The sequence below is a fragment of the Pinus tabuliformis genome, chromosome 2_1 (assembly GCF_031772625.1).
Source record: "Pinus tabuliformis cultivar Carrire ecotype Pingquan chromosome 2_1, CPIR1, whole genome shotgun sequence".
In the NCBI taxonomy this organism is placed as follows: Eukaryota; Viridiplantae; Streptophyta; class Pinopsida; order Pinales; family Pinaceae; genus Pinus; species Pinus tabuliformis.
The window spans coordinates 776255611-776275490 of record NC_142299.1 but is presented as its reverse complement, the minus strand read 5'-3'; the positions used below and the strand labels follow the sequence as shown (position 1 = coordinate 776275490).

General features: G+C 37.5%; 1 protein-coding gene across 1 annotated transcript; it reads right to left on the bottom strand.

Moving 5' to 3' along the window:
* Nucleotides 1–17356: 17356 nt before the first annotated feature.
* Nucleotides 17357–18637, bottom strand: LOC149202877 (uncharacterized). Its single transcript, XM_089400062.1, has 2 exons — nucleotides 18267–18637; nucleotides 17357–18166 (listed from the first exon to the last, which is right to left on the bottom strand). Exons 1-2 carry the CDS (start codon nucleotides 18426–18428, stop codon nucleotides 17549–17551), a joined length of 780 nt encoding a protein of 259 aa, XP_089256188.1. The 5' UTR covers nucleotides 18429–18637; the 3' UTR covers nucleotides 17357–17548.
* Between the last annotated feature and the right edge of the window lie 1243 nt (nucleotides 18638–19880).

Sequence of the window (19880 nt, the reverse complement as noted above, 5' to 3'; positions counted from 1 at the left end):
GATGATCCTTCTCAGAAATCCCTGAGGGATGGGGTGGAGGAACACTCTTGGAAATAATTATGAAAGTCTTCTGAAAACTCTCTGTTGGTTATCCACTTGGTTTTTGATCCTAGAATCCCTATATTTGGGGTAGAACCATAGTGCCTCAGTTCACTGGTTGTGCTACAGTTCTGTTGTGGAAAGAGATAGAACCACCCTTGGTTCTTGGTTCATTCACTGGTAGTGTTTTATTTCCCAAGAAGGACCCCTCAGACTCTGGAATCTGGCTCAGGGGTGACAACTGCAAGTGAGCTTGGCTGCAGTTGTCTAAGGTTGGGTAGAGAGTCCTTGTCCCAAACTCAGTTTCCCATATATTTTTAAGATAAATTTTCTTGTATACCTGCTATTTTAATGAATGAATGTCTCATTCTGGTTGAATGAATGCAACAATAGTTGAGAAAATCTTGTGATCATTATATTTTCATCTTATAATAATCTGGCTTAGAAAAGAGCACCGTGGTTAAAGACACTTGTCTATGTATTGTTTGTTAAAATTAAATGTTGCATTGATTGCTTAAAACATGCATGATTTATAATGGTAATATGAAAAATAATGGAAACATTGTTGAAATGGTTTTTATGATTGAACATCCGGTCTACTACTTTGTATGTAGGGATATTTATATATATGTATATAATTGTACATGTATTAGTAACAATGTGGTGAGTATTGTGGAATTTTAAGTGGTTTGATAGTGCAGGTGAGCACTTGAGAGGACATCTTAACCTCTGCTGAGTAAATATCATCTTAACTCACTGGTTGAGCCGAAAACGGTTGTTGAAGGCACCATGCTCTTATTGTTTAATTAAAGTACCAAACTCCATTGTTGCACTAAAATAATGAAAGATCTGGACATAGTGGGTATGAGGAGGAGAACCCGCATTAATTATGCTAGACCATACCTCCTTGAACCATGGATCTATTCAAGAGTATATATATATATATATATATATACACACACATTTGCACAATGGAGCGTGTTAGGAAAATTTATGCATGGAACTTTGGTCATCGGCGTATACCGCATCGGAAGGCACCAAGAGGATGTGGAATGGCATCATGGCATGGTGGATTCAAAGGGGAGGGTCCTATGTGGTGATCAATGGTGGAGGATCACCGCCGAAGGTCGACGGTGTGTGCACCCCCCATAAGGTGACGGCAATGGAGAGGGCCCCTCCGTGCACATCGTTTATCAAGATTTTAAGATCAATGGATGAGATCTTGGCACAACCCCCTCCCCCCCTCTTTATGAAATCAGCAGGGAGAAGTACCCCCTGCACAATTCGTTGATTTTTTTCTCACGATCCTATCTGTCAAATCTGTTAATGGATGGTAGGGTCCATAGAGCGGGGCACGTGGTGAATTTCTATTGGCGCTAAAGACTAGTGGACGATGGAATTGCAAAGGCATCGCAATAGAGCGAAGTGGAAAAATGATATTGGTGTCGAGGTAATGGGGATGAGATCACATGTCCCGGTGATTCCCACCTTGGAGTTGCTAAAGGGGGATCAGTAAAAATGGTCAGGATTATTAGTTACGGGGTGACATGGTACCTCCACCTCGTGGGCCAAACGAGAGAAAAGGAGTGGAAAGGAATGGCCCACAAACTCCACATGGCTCGGAGGTTCCATCTTGGAGGTGCGCATAAAATCAATTGAGAGAACGTTGAGATAATTAAAACCCTTGTAGAGGGATTGATAAGTAAAATCAATATAAAAGAAAAAAAAATATTATTATCTCATTCTTCTGATAGTATAAGAGGAGTTGGATTAATAGTAGTAGCCACCCCATGGGATAAGTTGGGTGTGGTTTTTACAGGTGGTATTAGAGCATCCAGGTTCAACACTTGGACTGGATGGGCTCTATCATGGGTAAGTGACAACAAAAGTCTCGCAAAAAGGGGTTTCATAATGATTTTAAAAAATAAATAAAACAAACATTTAGGTGTTAAAATCTGGTTGTAAATGATTATGGCATACATGATTGATGCATTTACGTGGTGCTCTAGTTATGTGGCATGGTTGAGTGTATGATTGCCTTAGTGTATCATCACTGGTGGTCATATGGTGAGCTTTTGAATGTTTGGGAGAATGTGTGTGTGTGACTATTAAGATGATGCAGGGAACCTTAGGGAGAACTTTCAGTGTTTATTTCATTATGAATATTTATGAAAAAATGTATTTATGGGTATGCTAGCTAATTGGGATGTGGGAGTTCCATGGCATAGTGGACGTATGGCAACGACCTTGGTGGAGGTTGACAATTTATATATGATGAAATGGTTATTATGTTATTTAGAATTGTTTGGTCATCAAGGGTTAATGCCTTTATTTCCATACTAGAGTTGGATGAATTCAAAAGTAGAGGTCTTATGTGGACCTTGTGGATGCATGATCTCCAGCGTGCTAGAGAGTGATGTGCTTGATGATTTTTTTCTTATGTTGAGGGCTTACTTATGCAAGTGAATGTTAGGTGTAGCATTATGATGGAGGGAATACATGAATGCTTGCATGACCCAGTGATTGCTTGTGTTTCATAGCATAGTTTCCACTATTGACTATATATATGCTAATTGGATGGGAACATCCAATGGTCGTATATGAAATATGCCTCAAGATATTAGAGGTATGATGTTACACAAATTTTAGGGAGTCAAGTGATTGATAAATACTTGGGTGCAGATAGTTATGATAGCAACAAAGATCATGGTTAGTTATTAACTAGTTGCATGAGCAGAGTGCATGCCAATTGGGATAGTGTTATGAAATGTGTTAACTTGAGATGTATGCAAGCCCTATAATGCATTTGTGTGAAGATGACAATTCTAAGTATGATAAATGTTAATATAACATGATATTTTTCTATCTGGCCCTTTGAAGTTGCATATTCCATGGTTATTGTTGACCTTGATAAGAGGGTCGAATACTTCTTGTGTTCAAAAACCTGATTAAAACAATAGTGTGGCCTCAAAAGAGAGGATGCTATTAAATAGTGTTGATACTATGGTTCAAAGATTGAACTTTAATTTTTTCTTTGGCATGATGATGATTATGAATAATATTAATAAACATGCATTGCTAAATTTTGAAAACAAGCTTATGCATGTGATAACTGGTGCCCTGGTTTATGAGATGGGGTTGATGATGATCTTAAGGATGTGTGATAGCTACATGATTACATACTTGGCCTAACATGGTAAAAATGACAACTGGAATATGTGTTGTTAATTTATTTTATGAACTAATAGTTGAGTGTATGTGGCAACATATAGCAAGACTCAGTGGCAGTGAAAGGAAACATGTATCATAGCATTATGCATCAGGATATAGACCCAAGTCATCATGGCTGAGGAAGAGGTACATCCCTCCAAAGGAAAATAACCTTTGGGATTTTAGAGTTTGAGCTCAAAGGTTTAGAGGATGAGTTGAAGACATGTAGGGAAGAACTTAGGAAACTCACATGGAAACAACAAGAATTGGTTGAGTGGGAGGTTGTGCTGCAAGAGATGAAATACCAATTTGAATCCTTAAAAATGAAGAATGGTAATGGCAAGAAGAGACCTTATGAGGCTTAAAGGGAGAAGAATACGTTCTACTTTTGGAACTGTGGAGAAGAACATCAGAAAAAGGACTGTCCCCACAGGAAGAAAAGGAAAGAAAACAATTGTTGCGAACTGCAGCGACATGGATATGCACAGGAAAATGCCAGAAAAGGAGCGAGAAATCTCTCAAATCCCTTGAAATATGCAAATATATGTTGAAAAATATCCCATGTGAACTTTTGGGGAACCTAATACTTCAAGGTTGTTGCTAGCCTTGTAAAGAAACATTGAATTGATTTATAAATGTACAAATGCACACTTGTATGATGGCTAAAAGTGCCACTGATCCAGGTGGATGTTGGTGGCCACCCACCAATCCCACTTGGACCTCCACAACTGTCTATTTTAGTTTTTCAGTTTCCTTATTTGTAGCACAATTTACTATATTTAGCAGTTTTTCGGGTCCTGAACTTCCGGAGCCGTTTTGAGGCCCTAAACGATGTTTTTTGGGAAAACTAGGAGTAACATGGGTCCATGGACCAATTTTAATCATTCCAAAGTATTAGTCTTCGGATAGATCTTTCTAACGAGGTATTGTGCGCGTCAAACAGAGATAGTATGGCAAAGTTACGACCCCGTGAAGTTGATGTACCAATTTACCCAAAACAGGGCCCATAGTTTGGCGCTTCATCTTCTAGGGTTAGGTTTTTGGATGTTTAGGGTTTTCCATTGTTTCTCAACAATAAATAGGCCTTTGAGCCTCATTGCAAGACAATTCAGAGGCATGTAGCTGCCACATCTCTTCTTAGAGATAAGTTACCATCGCCCTAGCTAGTTTATTTCCATTTTTGTTTGTAAGCATATTTCAGTATTTTACAGTAATGAAATAAGTATTATTTCTGCTGCATCTTTGTATGAATGGTTATATATGTAATTTGTTGCGTTCCTATTTAAATCTGGATCAACCATGGATGCTAGACTTGTGGAGATTGAGTTGATTTTTGGGCGTTGTTTATTTTATGCTTATGCATTGTGGCTTTAATATTTTGAATTCATGGACTAATATCATTTCATTTTAGACTTGTGCATGGCCATGTTCGTTTTTGGTTTTGTTATCATGTAGGTTTTGGTCTTGTGTATGATGTTGATTTATTGTGGCCTTATGTATGACTGTTGTTATAAATTTCATGTCCTTTTGCAATGTTTTCCCTTGTTCTTCCTCTTGCATTTGCCATTGATTTTTGAAATTTGAATTACTTGCTTGGGGATCCTGGAATAAGGAGGGTGGAGTGGCACTAAGGCCAAAAAATCCTGAAAAAGTGCAATGTTTGATAGGCATGAAGGAGAACATGTCGAGTAAAGTTCTAGGTAAAATGGAACGCTATTGGGAAATGGACATGAGCATGACAACAAGTAAAAATAAGACAATAGTAGTGTGAAAAGGTAGTATAAGGCATGTTTGGCCTCAATCAGGGAGTCATATAAACCTTGGATTTATTTGGCACAAGATAATGGCTATTGTGGCCATGATTAAGTAATGTAACAACCTAATGGGTTGGTTGAGTCCATAAGAATAATGGGCAAAGATATGCGCAACCAGGAAAATGGAAAGAAGGGAGTTCTCTTAACCCTTGACTATACTTGCATGTGTACTTATATATTGGATATGTGATTATGTTGATGGGTACTTATATCTTACACACGTGATTATGCTGACGGATATTGTATGATGCATCCATGATTATGTTGATGGATGGTGGTATGTTGCATACATGATCATGCTAATTGATGTATATGTTTATACTATGATAATGCCATTTTGTCTAACAGGGTTTTGTTAGGGACTCTTCTTGTGGAAGAGGGACTATTTAAACTTATTTAATGCGAACATGGATGGCACAAATAGATTCCCACTGTGATGAGGAAATTTATTGGGTAGAAAGGAAATTCTGCTAAACTATAATTAGGTGAACATGACTCTTACATTCATTAGAGAACTTTTGAGGTCTAAATGGGCCTCCTAAGAAAAATATACAACAAAAATAAACTTTATAAGAACCAATAGGATTCAAGATGATGATGTCAACCATGGGGATGATACCATTTTTGGGGTAAAAAAGTAAAAATATTAAAAAAATAAAATAATAAAGCTACTTTTTCATCTTGTATTTTCAACTTATCTCCCTAAGGTTTTAATCAAATTTTGAGGGAGAGTACTCGTTGGATGTAAAATTTAATTCCTCATCCAAGGACTACCCATATTGCATACTTTTGATAGACCATGATACATGAAAAATGAGAAATACATGAGAAAACGTGGTTGCAATAATGTTTTTAATGTATTTCTCATTTTTCGTGTAGCAGGGTCCATCTAAAATATGAAACATGGGTACTCCTTGCATGAGGAATCAAATTCTACATCCAACGAGTGTTCCCACTCGAAATTTGAATAAACCCATAGGGATATAAGTTGAAAATACGAATTGAAAAAGTAGTTTTTTCTTTTTTCCCTCTAAAATTTGATGATGTAATCTAATTTTATTTTATTATTTCCACTATTATTTTATAATTTCCTTAGGAGGCCATTTTAGACCTCAAAATTCCCCTAATGGTGCCCATATCAAGGCTAATAACATGGGAAAAAAACAAATGAGGTAGAATGGCCTAGTTCACCTACATGGAGATAAGGTGGTCTATGGATTAATGGCAACATGGTTATATGTCATGGGAGACAAGGTGGTCTCCGGCATTATCATGATATTGTGTAATGTGACATGTTATGTGTGTATGTGTTTTTGTTGTACATGTGCATGTGTTGTGCATGGGAATAGGGTAAATTTGTATTATGTGTGTTGTGTTGTACCATGTGTATAAGTGTGTTTTGTGCAATGTGTTCAAGGAAGGTAGGTATGGGACTATTTGAACCTGTGTGTTTTATATGTGCAAGTGTTCAGGACAGGAATATATGGGACTATTTGGGCATGTGTGTTGTGTATGTGTAAAGTGTTTATGTGTGGGCTAGTGTGAACCTATGTTTGGGCTAGGAAGATAAGGGAATATTTGTTCTTGTTTAGGTGGAAAGGAACCTATTAAGGGTAACAAGTACACCTCTTGTCGACAAGATACTACCTGGATGGTAGTGCCCATATTCGCAAGGTAGCGAAAGGGCTTATATATATATATATATATATATATATATATATATATATATATATATATATATATATATATATATATGAATTCAAAGAGAAGAGAAGAGAAGAGAAGGCACTGAACCAATCTGGTGTGTGTACGTGGTCAAAGACCAATCTAGTGTGTGTATGTGGTGAAAGTGAAGAGAAGGCACTGGGTGCTTTCCATATGGCCTAACGACCCAGAGTGTGTAAAGGAAGTAGCAAGGATCAAATTAACATGAGTATCAATATTTAATTGATTTCTAAAATTTTAAATTACGAATCTAAATACAGTATTCTGATTTATGATGGTTTAAGTTATGAGCTAACTTGGTTTTGATGTGATAGGAATTAAAGGAAAATTCCAATTTCACCTCATAAAATAAGTTGCTAGTGAGGTATGATTTGAAATTACTGCATTTCCTTAATGATGTGACTCATGGAGACATATGTGCTGTGATGTAGAAAAGTATGAAATTGCCCAGTTGGGTGGATGGACTTGGCTACAAGATAAATAGTTGCAGCTGAAAGATATTAGAGAGTGAAATGGTACATTGATTAAATATTTCAAGAATGGGACCATTGTAATACACTAACACCAATGATGTTAATTGATTACCATGAAGCATGCTATGACCTATATAATTGTGATGAGGTGGGACTGCCTTGATTGTTGACCCTTCTGCTACAAGGAAGCCTTGCCAAGGGATGGATCGCTTGAGGGACTAAGAAGCAGAGAAGGGGATTCTTGAACTTGGAAGGTGAGTGTCTACATGAAGAGGGGGTAACTGGATTTCCCGAGGGACAGAGAAGCAGAAAAGGGAAGTTCGAAAAATAATTTGGGTTTAATGGTCATGAGAAAAGTTGATTAGGATCAAAAGCACATTGGGGTTGTATCGGGAAGCAATGAGTCAATAATTGTTCACTGATGGAACATGATTGCAAGGAAAATAAATCTTGGACATTGGAGGCATACTATGCTCCAGAACAAAAGAAAGAATCCAAGCCAGATTTGGTGCAGCAAAGGCACCAGGAAATTACAGAAGAGCAATAGAAAGTGGTTGATCTAATAAAAAAAATATATTTTAGAATTGTTTTTTTGGGCAAGCAACTATAAATGTGTGACATGTAAATACGTGTAAATGTTGTAAAGATATGTAAATATAAAGCTGCAAAAAAAAAAGTGTTTATTTTGTTCCTTGTGTTGCATATGCGGAGAAGAACACCAAGGGTGATGTTCCCTCAAGGGGGAGGGGTTTGTGACAACCCCAACCATGGTTCTCTCATGAAAATGCAATGTAAATTATTTTACAGAAATAAAAAGTTAAAAGGGGATTGAGTCAAGGGACACAAATTCTAGAGCTGAGGAGGTTGCTTGCTTGGGACAGTCAAGGTTTCCTTGTGAAGGAAGTTTGGACTGTTTTGACAACCATTAAAGGTTGGTTGGTGTGTTTAGTGAACTAGTTTCTGAATTAAATTGGGTTGCAAGAGAAGTAAACAGATCGTGCTTCCTTGGAGAACACTCACAACGCTGAGAGGACAAGAATTAATGAAGTGGATTGTGCTATCAGCTAGGAAAATGACAGTCAAATAGTGTGCAAGAGGATAAAATAAGGTAGTTTGACCCCATTTAGGGACACACACTGAGACACTTCGACACTCATCCATTCAGGCATTCGAGAGGCACGATAAAAGAGCAGAAGAGGGAACACGTTTCTGGTGAGCTGGGTCTGGAAGGAAACATTTAGGTGAGGAGGTATTACCTCATGAGCCCCCATGACCCAGAGGGTGGAAATGGTCCTTCTCATAAATCCTTGAGGGTTGGGGTGGAGGAACACTTCTAGAAATACTTTTGAAAACTCTTTGTTGGTTATCCACTTGGTCTTTTATCCTAGAATCCTTGTATTTTGGGTAGAACGATAGTGCCTCGATGCACTGGTTGTGCTACAGTGATGTTGTGGAAAGAGATAACAACGTCCCTGGTTCCTAATTCATTCACTGGCAGTGTTTGATTTCCTAAGTCGGACCCGTCAAACTCTGGAATCTAGCTCGGGGTTGACAACGACAAGTGAGCTTGGTTGTAGTTGTCTAAGTTTGGGTGGAGAGTCCTTTGTCCAAGACTTAGTTTCCCAGATCTTTTCAAGATAAGTGTTCTTGTATACCTATTATTTTAATGTTTGAATATCTCATTATGGTTGGATTGAATGCAACAATAGTTGAGAAAAACTTGTGATCACTATATTTTCATCTTATAATAATTTGGCTTGGAAAAGAGCAACCTAGTGTTATGAAACCAACTCACAAAAAGATATAAAAGATAGATCAACACCTTAGAAATAAGCCTCTTCAAGGGGGCAACCTCCTTTACACTACAAAAATGAACAATTCTTAGATGATACAAATGACAAGACCTCCTTTCTATATATAAGAGTCTAAGGGGTCATAATATAATCAGAGTCGACATAACAATAATAATGTAAGGGCACAATAATAACAATAGTGGGCTTCTATGGGGCACAATAATAACAATATGGGAACTACATGGGTACAACAATATAATAAGTGGGTTGTACTAATAACAATAAAGGGTTACACTAGTAGTATAGGCGCCTAACATGCCCCTCTCCTTCAAAAAGTGTTGTCCTCAACACTTGAGTAGTTCTTGATGCTTCTATATAAAATTCTTATCCTCCCATGTGGAATCTTCAGCAGGTAAGTTCTTCCACTTGATGAGATACTCTGAAATTAATCAATTTCGTAGATGTCGGTTTTTTGTTTTTGTGACTACTCCAGGCTCCAATATGATTTTTCCTTCCTCGTCAAGTTCTGGAAATATTGTTTGAACTAGGATCTTCTGCAACTTTTGAATGAGTGACCACACTTCTTCATCCTTCTTCCATTCATACCCTGTTTCGTTTATCCACTCTAGTTGGATAATAGAAATGGCACATAACAATGCTTCCATATCCTCATCCTTTCTTGAGAGTGCATCTGCCACAACATTTTGCTTCCTTTTTTTGTAGATGATTTCAAAGTCATAACCCAACATCTTTGTGACCCATTTTTGTTGCTCTTTAGAGGATAATCTTTGTTATAAAAAGTATTTAATACTATCATGATCTGTTTTTACCTTGAAGTGTCTTCCCATTAGGTAAGGTCGCCATTTGTCAAGTGCGTGTAGTATTGCCAACATTTCCTTCTCATAAATAGCTTTCTTGAGGTACATTTGTTTGTATGTATATAACCATAAAAATACTCGATCGCTTACATCAAAACTTCTTTCATTTCGATGTTGATCTACCTGTTGTTTCATTTGATTCTGCACCAAAGTGGCATTATCCTTTAAAAGTTGGAGAACTTGTTGTTGATGCTCGATGTGACCTTTCACTGCTTGAATCTTTTTCTTCTTGATATGTCCTTCTATCTTGAGAGTTTTAGGAGTGGTAATTTCTTCCAGTGCATTACAAGATATGGTCCGATTCATTTCTTGATGCTCTATGTGATCTTTCACTTCTTGAACATTTATCTTCTTGATATGTCCTTCTATCTTGATAGTTTGAGGAGTGGTAATTTTGTCCATTGCATTACAAGATATGGTCGGATTCATTTCTTCTTTCTTGATGTGCTCTTTCACTTCTTGAACCTTTTTCTTCTTGATATGTCCTTCTATCTTAAGAGTTTGAGGAGTAGTAATTCTTTCTAATGCTTTAAAACATATGGTTGGATTCATTTCTTCTTTCTCTGAGGTTGGTCCATGGTGTATATACTCTTCTTTTGACGTTTCTTGATCCTTTTCTTCCTCCTCTCCACAATCAATGTAAAACAATTTCTTCTCAGCACACTTATGACCTTTAATGTATTTTTTATCACAATTGTAACAAAGCCCTTTTTCTCTTTTTTCTTCCATTTGTTGTGGTGTAACCCTTGTAGGTTGTGGAAAGCTAGTAGAAGCAACACTTCCATCTTTATAGTTGTGAGGGGTAGACTTGCCATAATTTTTCTTTCCACTTTGTAACAAAGCCCTTTTGCTCTTTTTTCTTCCAATTGTTGTGGTGTTGCTCTAAAGAAGGTGTTGATCTTTGTATCCTCATAATGTGCTATAATTTCCTCTGTGAAATTGACCACGTAACAAGTGGTTTACGAGAACAAAGCCCTTTATACCATAAAAAATGATATTGTTCTAAATATGAAGATGCAATACATACCTTTTGTAACAGTGGTACACCATGTAGATCAAAATATTTCTTCATCTGTAGTATTCAATTTACCGGATCCCTGCCATCAAACTTCCTCATCTCAATTTTTCTTGATTTTAGGAGCTCGATCTTGAAATGACTGTAACTCTGTAATTTCAGATCTCCATGTTCTAAAATTTCTTTCTGCGGTAGCTCTCCGAGTTCTCTTTCTAACCCCGCAAGTCTGATTAGAATTTGATTATCCAAGAAAGAGTTATGCCAAATCTCCCACGATGACCTGAGTATAGACTTGTTTAGTAGAGCAAACTTGTACGACATGCCACAGATCACTGTTTAAACCTTAGGTTCTGAAAATGGTACCCAAAAACCTACACTCTGTCCTCTTTTTGTAACTTCTTACGAAAATTCAATCTGATGCTCAGAGAGAAAGTTATGACGATTTTCCCAAGGTGACCTGTTTAGAATGTAATTCGGGAGTCTACAAAAACCCTAACTTCCTCAGACTATATCTCCGAAAATATAGCGAGACAGGATCTGAAATTCGGAGCAGAGGTTCAGACCGATTTTTTCTCAAGTGGGTTTTTGTTTTAGCTTCTGAAACTTTGTAGCGAAAGAGTTAAAGTGAAAATCCCACGATGCCTTGTTTTAGCTTGAATTCTGGAGCTTGCAAAAACCCTAACTTCCTCGATCATATCTCCGAAAATATAGCGAGACAAGCTCTGCAATTCGAACCCGAGGATCAGCGTCATTTCGTCTCAAATGGGTTTTTTTTCGCTTCTGAAACGTCGCAGAAAAAAGTTATAGCGAAAATTCCACGACGATCTATTTAGATCAGCGAAACCGTAGAATCTAAATCTTTGATACCAAATGTTAGGAAACCAGCTCACAAAAAGATAGAAAAGATAGATCAACGCCTTAGAAATAAGCCTCTTCGAGGGGGCAACCTCCTTTACATTACACAAATGAACAATTCTTAGATGATACAAATGACAAGACCTCCTTTCTATATATAGGAGTCTAAGGGGTCATAATATAATCAAAGCCGACATAACAATAATAATGTAAGGGCACAATAATAACAATAGTGGGCTTCTATGGGGCACAATAATAACAATATGGGGACTACATGGGTACAACAATATAATAAGGGGGTTGTACTAATAACAATAAGGGGTTACACTAGTATTATAGGGGCCTAACACCTAGTTAAAGACATTGGCCTATGTTCTATCTATTAAAATTAAATGTTGCATTGATTGCTTAAAACATGCATTATTTATAGTGGTAATCTGAAAAAGAATGGAAACTTTGTTAAAATGGTTTTATGACTGAACATTTGGTCAATTGATCTGTATGCAGGGATATGTTTATATATATGTATATAATTGTACGTGTATTCGTAACAATGTGGTGGGTACTGAGGAATTTTAAGTGGGTTGATAGTGCAGGTGAGCATTGGAAAGGACATCTTAACCTCTGCTAAGTAAATATCCTCTTAACTCACTAGTTGAGCCAAAAATGGATGATGAAGGCACCATGCTCTCATTGTTTAATTAAAGTACCTAACTCCTTTGTTGCACTGAAATAACGGAAGCTCTGGCCACAGTGGGTCTGAGGAGGAGAACCCATGTTAATTATGCTAGACCAGACCTCTTGGAACAGTGGCTTTGTTCAAGAGTATATATATATATATATGCACATTGGCACAACGAAGAATGTTAGGAGAATTTATGTGTGGACCTCTAATCGTCAACGTATGCCGCATTGGAAGGCACCGAGAGGATGTGGAGAACCGGTGCAACATGGAATGGCATTGTGGCATGGTGGAGTCAACGGGGAGGGCCATGTGCGTCGATCAACGGTGGAGGATGATCGTCGGAGATCGACGGTGCGCACCCGCTGGGGTGACCTCAACAGGGAGGGGAGCGCACATAGTTGATCAAAATTTTAAGATCAACAACGGAGATCTTGGTGCACACTCTCGCCCCCCCCTCCCCCATCCAAGCCGGATTTGGTGTAGCAAAGGCACCAGGAAATTACAGAAGAGCAACAAAAAGCGGTTGATCTAATAAAAAAATATATTTTATAATTGTTTAGATTTTGGGCAAGCAACTGTAAATGTGTGACATGTAAATATGTGTAAATGTTGTAAAGACATGTAAATATAAAGCTCCAAAAAAAATATGTGCTTATTTTGTTCCCTATGTTGCATATGAGTAGAAGAACACCGAGGGCGATGTTCCCTCAAGGGGGAGGGGTTTGTGACAACCCCAACCATGGTTCTCTCATGAAAATGCAATGTAAATATTTTTACAGAGATAAAAAGTTAAAAGGGGATTGAGTCAAGGGACACAAATTCCAGAGCTGAGGAGGTTGCTTGCTTGGGACAGTCAAGGTTACCTTGTGAAGGAAGTTTGGACTGTTTTGACAACCATTAAAGGTTGGTTGGTGTGTTTAGTGAACTAGTTTATGAATTAAATTGGGCTGCAAGAGAAGTAAACAAACTGTGCTTCCTCGGAGAACACTTAAAAGGCTGAGAGGACGAGAATTAATGAAGTGGATTGTGTTATCAACTAGGAAAATGATAGTTAAACATTGGGCAAGAGGAGAAAAGAAGGTAGTTCGATTCCATTTAGGGACACACACTGAGACACTTAGACACTCATCCATTCAAGCATTCGAGAGGCACGATAACAGAGCAGAGGAGGGAACGCGTTTCTGGTGAGCTGGGTCTGGAAGGAAACATTTAGGTGAGGAGGTATTGCCTCATGAGCCCCCATGACCCAGAGGGTGGAAATGATCCTTCTCATAAATCCTTGAGGTTTGGGGTGGAGGAACACTTCTAGAAATACTTCTGAAAACTCTTTGTTGGTTATCCACTTGGTCTTTTATCCTAGAACCCCTGTATTTTGGGTAGAACGATAGTGCCTCGATGCACTAGTTGTGCTACAATGATGTTGTGGAAAGAGATAGCAACATCCCTAGTTCCTAGTTCATTCGCTGGCAGTGTTTGATTTCCTAAGTAGGACTCCTCAAACTCTGGAATCTAGCTCGGGGTTGACAGCGACAAGTGAGATTAGCTGCAGTTGTCTAAGTTAGGGTGGAGAGTCCTTCTGCAAGACTCAATTTCCCATATCTTTTTAAGATAAGTGTTCTTGTATACCTGTTATTTTAATGTTTGAATGTCTCATTCTAGTTGAATTGAATGCAACAATAGTTGAGAAAAGCTTGTGATCACTATATTTGCATCTTATAATAATTTGACTTCGAAAAGATCAGTCTGGTTAAAGACATTGGTCTATGTTCTATCTATTGAAATTAAATGCTGCATTGATTGCTTAAAACATGCATTATTTATAGTGGTAGTCCGAAAATGAATGGAAACTTTGTTAAAATGGTTTTTATGATTGAACATTTAGTCAATTGATATGTATGCAGGGATATGTTTATATATATGTATATAATTGTACATGTATTAATAATAGTGCGGTGGGTATTGTGGAATTTTAAGTAGGTTGATAGTGCAGGTGAGCATTGGAGAGGACATCTTAACCTCTACTAAGTAAATATCCTCTTAACTCATTGGTTGAGCTGAAAATGGATGATGAATGCACTGTGCTCTCATTGTTTAATTAAAGCACCTAACTCCATTGTTACACTGAAATAATGAAAGCTCTGGCCATAGTGGGTTTGAGGAGGAGAACCCATGTTAATTATGCTAGACTAGACCTCTTGGAACCGTGGATTTGTTCAAGAGTTTATATATATATATATGCACATTGGCACAACGAAGCATGTTAGGAAAATTTATGTGTGGACCTTTGGTTGTCAACGTATGCCACATTGGAAGGCACCGAGAGGATGTGGAGAACCGGTGCAACATGGAATGGCGTTGTGCCACAGTGGAGTCAACGGGGAGGGCCATGTGCGTCGATCAATGGTGGAGGATCACCGTTGGAGATCGACGATGCACACCCGCTGGGGTGACCTCAGCAAGGAGGGGAGTGCACATAGTTGATCAAAATTTTAAGATCAACAATGGAGATCTTGGCGCATTCCCCCCCCGCTTATGGCTTTAGTGGGGAGGAGTACTCCCCGTGCAAGTCGTTGATCTACCGCTGACAATCCTGGTCGTCAGATTTGTTAATGGATGGTGAGGTTTGTAAAGCGAGGTTGTGTGGCCAATTTCTATTGGCACCAGAGACTAGTGGACGGTGGGACCGCAAAGGCATTGCACCAGAGCAATGTGGTAGAATGATATTGGTGTTGGGATAATGGGGACGAGGTCACGTGCCCTGGTGATTCCCACCCCAGAGGCACGGAAGGGGGATTAATCAGAAATCGTTGGGATGATTAGGCATGGGGTGACATGGTACCACCACCTCGTGGGCTAATCGGAAGTAAGGGAGTGCAGAGGGATGGCCCACAACCTCCACATGATCAGGAGGTTCCATCTCGGAGGTGCACGAAAAAGAGAGAATGGCAAGATAATGGAACCGGGGTGACGTGGTGGATGGGGGCTAGTGGGACCCAAGTGCGGGAGTCGTGGCCGACTTCTATTGGTCGAGGGAGGAAGTCGGGAGAATGGGCCCCATTTTAGTTGTTATGCGCCACTAGAGGTTTCACCGGAACTGAAAACCGCTTCTAGGGGGTGCCTATTTTAGATTTGGGAAAAGGAGCTTGACCTGTCGAAATAATTGTGAGTCGTTGATTTGGTGATCGACGACTTCCTCTTATCGCCATTCTGGGGGGTGATCTCCCTCATAAACTCCTCGTACATTACCCTGCCAGAATCAACGTGCGATGGCTCCATTATTGAATGTGCAGGGATCCACCCAGAGCCTGCACATTTGTTATGTGATGTTGGTGAGAACCATCAAGGCAAGCGACGTGGTTGTTTTCTATTGGTGTCAGGGGTGCACATGTGGCATGGGGGCCACCGCAAGCATAACACTTGCCTATGGAATGGTCGGGAATATGTGAAGATACACACACATACACACACACAATTATAACATTTCATATAAATAATAGTAGTTGTCAAGACTTCAGTGAGGACCCCATACACTATCCTTACTGAAGTCTCGACATCTAGTATTATTTATATAAAAGGTTATAATTGTGTACACACACATGGGATAAGTTAGGTGTAGTTGTTACAATGTTCACCAAAACGAAACACGAAACTCCGATAATCATATTATGGACAACAAGAATCTTCATCCTAAAAAAATTATAAAGTTGTTTTGGTTTTTTTTTTTTATTTCTTAAATTTGTTCAAAATTTCAATGATCTTCTAAAATTTTAAGTTTATGTAATCTGCAAAATAAAATTGCCCTGGAATCAATTTATTTATTTATTAAAAACATATTTTAATCAAGAAATCACGATTTAGTCTTAAAAACTATACCTAATTATAATAGCAAATATATTTTGAATAATAATCAACTAAGTATTAGAATTAAATTTATAATAATAATGTTTTTTAGAAGATAATAAAATTTATATTAATTTAATTATTACAAGTGGTGGGCTTTCAACTCTTGCATATACATGTGATCTTGTGTGGTTATAATAGCAAATATATTTGGAATAATAATCAATTAAATATTAAAATTAAATTTATAATAATAATATTTTTTTAAGAAGATAATAAAATTTAAGTTAATTTAATTATTACACGTGGTGGGCTTTCAACTCTTGTATATACATGTGATCTTGTGTGGTTAATATTTTAGGTTTAAAATAAGCTTTTAATTATTTATGTATTTTTTAATTTTATTTTAGAATAAAAAAAAATAATTTTTAATTAAATAGTATAGATAAAGATGATATTTTTTTTTAAAGAGATTTTTTTTTTCTAATATTTGTAAAAATAAAGGAAATGATATATAGTTAATATAGTTAAGATAAATATTATATTGGAAATTTTTAATAGAATATTATAAAAGAATATCATGTGTTATGTCAATGAAATTTTAACTTTAACTTGGTGGAGTAATTATTATTAAACCTTCGCAATTACGAACATTACAAACAAGTCTTAGATATTATGTCAATGAAACTTGAACTTGGTGGAGAAGTTACCATTAAACTTTCCCAACTACTTAAACTTGGTAAAGAAGTTATCATTAAATCTTCCCAACTACTTAAACTACATTCAATTGACAATAAATAATATCACTTGTAAATATAATTAAAATAAAATCTTAGATTTTTATAATAACATTTAACATTGAAATATATTCCTGTAACCTGGAAAAATAGTTTTTAGGTTACTTCTAAAAATAAACAATTTCATAAAGCTCTCCTACCTGATTCCATCTTGGTTTTCAAAATAAAATTTCCATAAAGCTAAAAACGGAAGCAATCATAAAACTAAAGTGAAACAGATAACAGCACGGCATGATTTTTAACAGATTCCAGGTTCGAGCCACCACGCAAGTTCCTGCTTCAAAAACCCTTCTTGCTTTCAGATTGCGCTACAGTGAGGATACATCCACATAAAAAATAATGGTGGTATTATCAAAGATTATTACAAATATAAAGCATAAATTAAAAACGATTTCTGAGGTAAGTGGGACTTTATTCATTGCAACTAAAGGAAGCTACCTAATCTGTACTGATTGAGCCCAGAGTCGGATTCGATCCCGCGACCAATATCCAGTACGGCCCCTGCCATAGACTTGGAGGAGGACGACTTGATTGGAAAAGGCGGGATGGGATTAACGGTAGAATCAAGAAAATACAGTGTGGAGACCATTCCCAGTGAGCAGATAAACATGGGTATGGGGCCAAAGATCCAGAGAAGAAGCGGGAAAGCAAAGTAATAAGCCCTCAATCCCAGAGACCAGAAATTGCTGCCTCTGATCACGGAATTCTCAATGTAATCGGCCGGGACACTTGAATGCGGCGTGCTGATCAAAAAGCTTACATGAATGTAATAACGAATGCACTGTACATGTGACATGAAGGCGGTCAAGAAACAAACCAGCAGGCTCACATATTTGACAGAAGCCGTAAAGGCGCTCTTATCCCCAAAGACTATTACATTTACCAGGCCTTTGGTGCTCCCGGTGCTGCTGCTGGTTGTGCTGGCGCCCACCAAGGTGCCGATCAGAGAGCTGAGGGTTATGGAGAGACTGATGAGATAAACCGCGGCAGATATGTTGCTCGCTATGACTTGAAGAGCCAGTCCGGTATTGCTCGGCATATTCTGCAATTGTGGAATTCAAAAGTTAAAACCCTATCAAAATCAAGAAAAAGCAGAGCATGAATCCATGAAAAATAATAGGGGGTTTCCTGAGTATGCTCACCTCCATCATCTGCTGTACCCAGACTCTCCTGTTGCCGTTTTCGAATCCTATTACAGTAGTATTGGGATGCTTGATGATTCTATAGAGAAGGTAGATATGGTAGGCCACCATGAAAAGAATGCCTGTGGGAACCAGTATCAAGTCCAGATTCAGGCTCAACATCTTTGCTACTGCTGCAATTCAATGGTAGCTAAGCAAATGAAATGAAATCAAAGCCCAATTAGGCTCGAATCCTTCGTTTCAGGAGCGCGATGGCTTCATATTACGCTTGGCCAGGATTTGAAAATACAGCAAGTAGAGTACATTGAGTGTACGCTATGAAATTTGAAATTGTGTTTGACAAGCAAGGTATAAATTTTCTCACACGAAATTTCATTGCAAGAACACTTCCATCATTTGTTGCGAATTCATTTAGTCTACGCATCACCATTATGATACGCCCATGTCAGCATACCAGGGATGATTATCACCATGCAGGTTATGATGTGGATTTATTATTTATTAATTGATTAATTTTTTTTTAATTTTTCATTCAGAAGGATTATTGAAATTCTAAATAAGAAAAAAAAAATTGTTTTTAATAAAAAAATAGGCGTTAGAGTTGTAACTTAAATTTCCCAAAATTTTTGTCGGATTTTGTCAAAATCTTGCCAGAATTTTCACTATTTTGTGGGCAAAATTTTGGCCTCATTAAACTACTCTAAAAATATAATTTGAATAATAAAAAATAGTAATTTTAATAAAATTTTCATAATTAAATAATTTGAATTTAAATGATGATGGTGATGATGATGATTAACATCCACTAAGACCAATGCGGTATATCCAACTTCAAGAAAAGAAAAATAATCTAAGTGTGGTTCTTCAAAATCTTGTTTCTATTATCAAAGAGAAGGGGAAGAAGCACTCCAAGAAGTTGCGCTGGCTTAATAAGTCAAGAAGATTGGAAGTGTGGCAGATGTTAGGGAATTGAGAGCAGATGTGAGTAAGAGTCGCTCAGTCTAAAAGGAAGTGTTTTTCATCTTCCACCTTCTTAGTATCACAAATCTAAGAGATTATATCGTTCCAAGGAGTCTTGGGAGTAGACCACCGCACCGTTTCACTTCGAGATATAATTTTGGTTATCAAGGGTGGGGTTGATCACCTCCTTACAGTGTCTTAGCTTCTTTTTACCCTCCAACTCCTTATCCTCCGAGAGCTTGTCCTTAAAATTGGAGGTAATAGTATCTTTAACACTATCTTTGCTTCCCATAATGATCTCCTCCTTAATTCCCTAATGGTTGAGCGAAGACTTGATATCCTTATGCCACCCGCTTGAGGCGAAAGTGGGGGTTTTGACTAAAGCTAGAAGTATTTTTTGGGAGCCTCTTGGATTCCATGTTGTAAAACTTCTTCTTATACATCAGATATCTAAACATAGTCGTACTTTCAATAATCATATATACATATATATAGATATAGATATATAAAGTTTATCTAATTCATAAATGGAATGGTTTTTTTTCTTCTTCTTCTTTTTTTATAACTCAAAATGTGATAGAGTTTTTTAAGAATCATAAATTTAAGTCATTTAAGTGCAAAATTTATTGTCTCAGAGCTTTTTTAAAGTGTTAA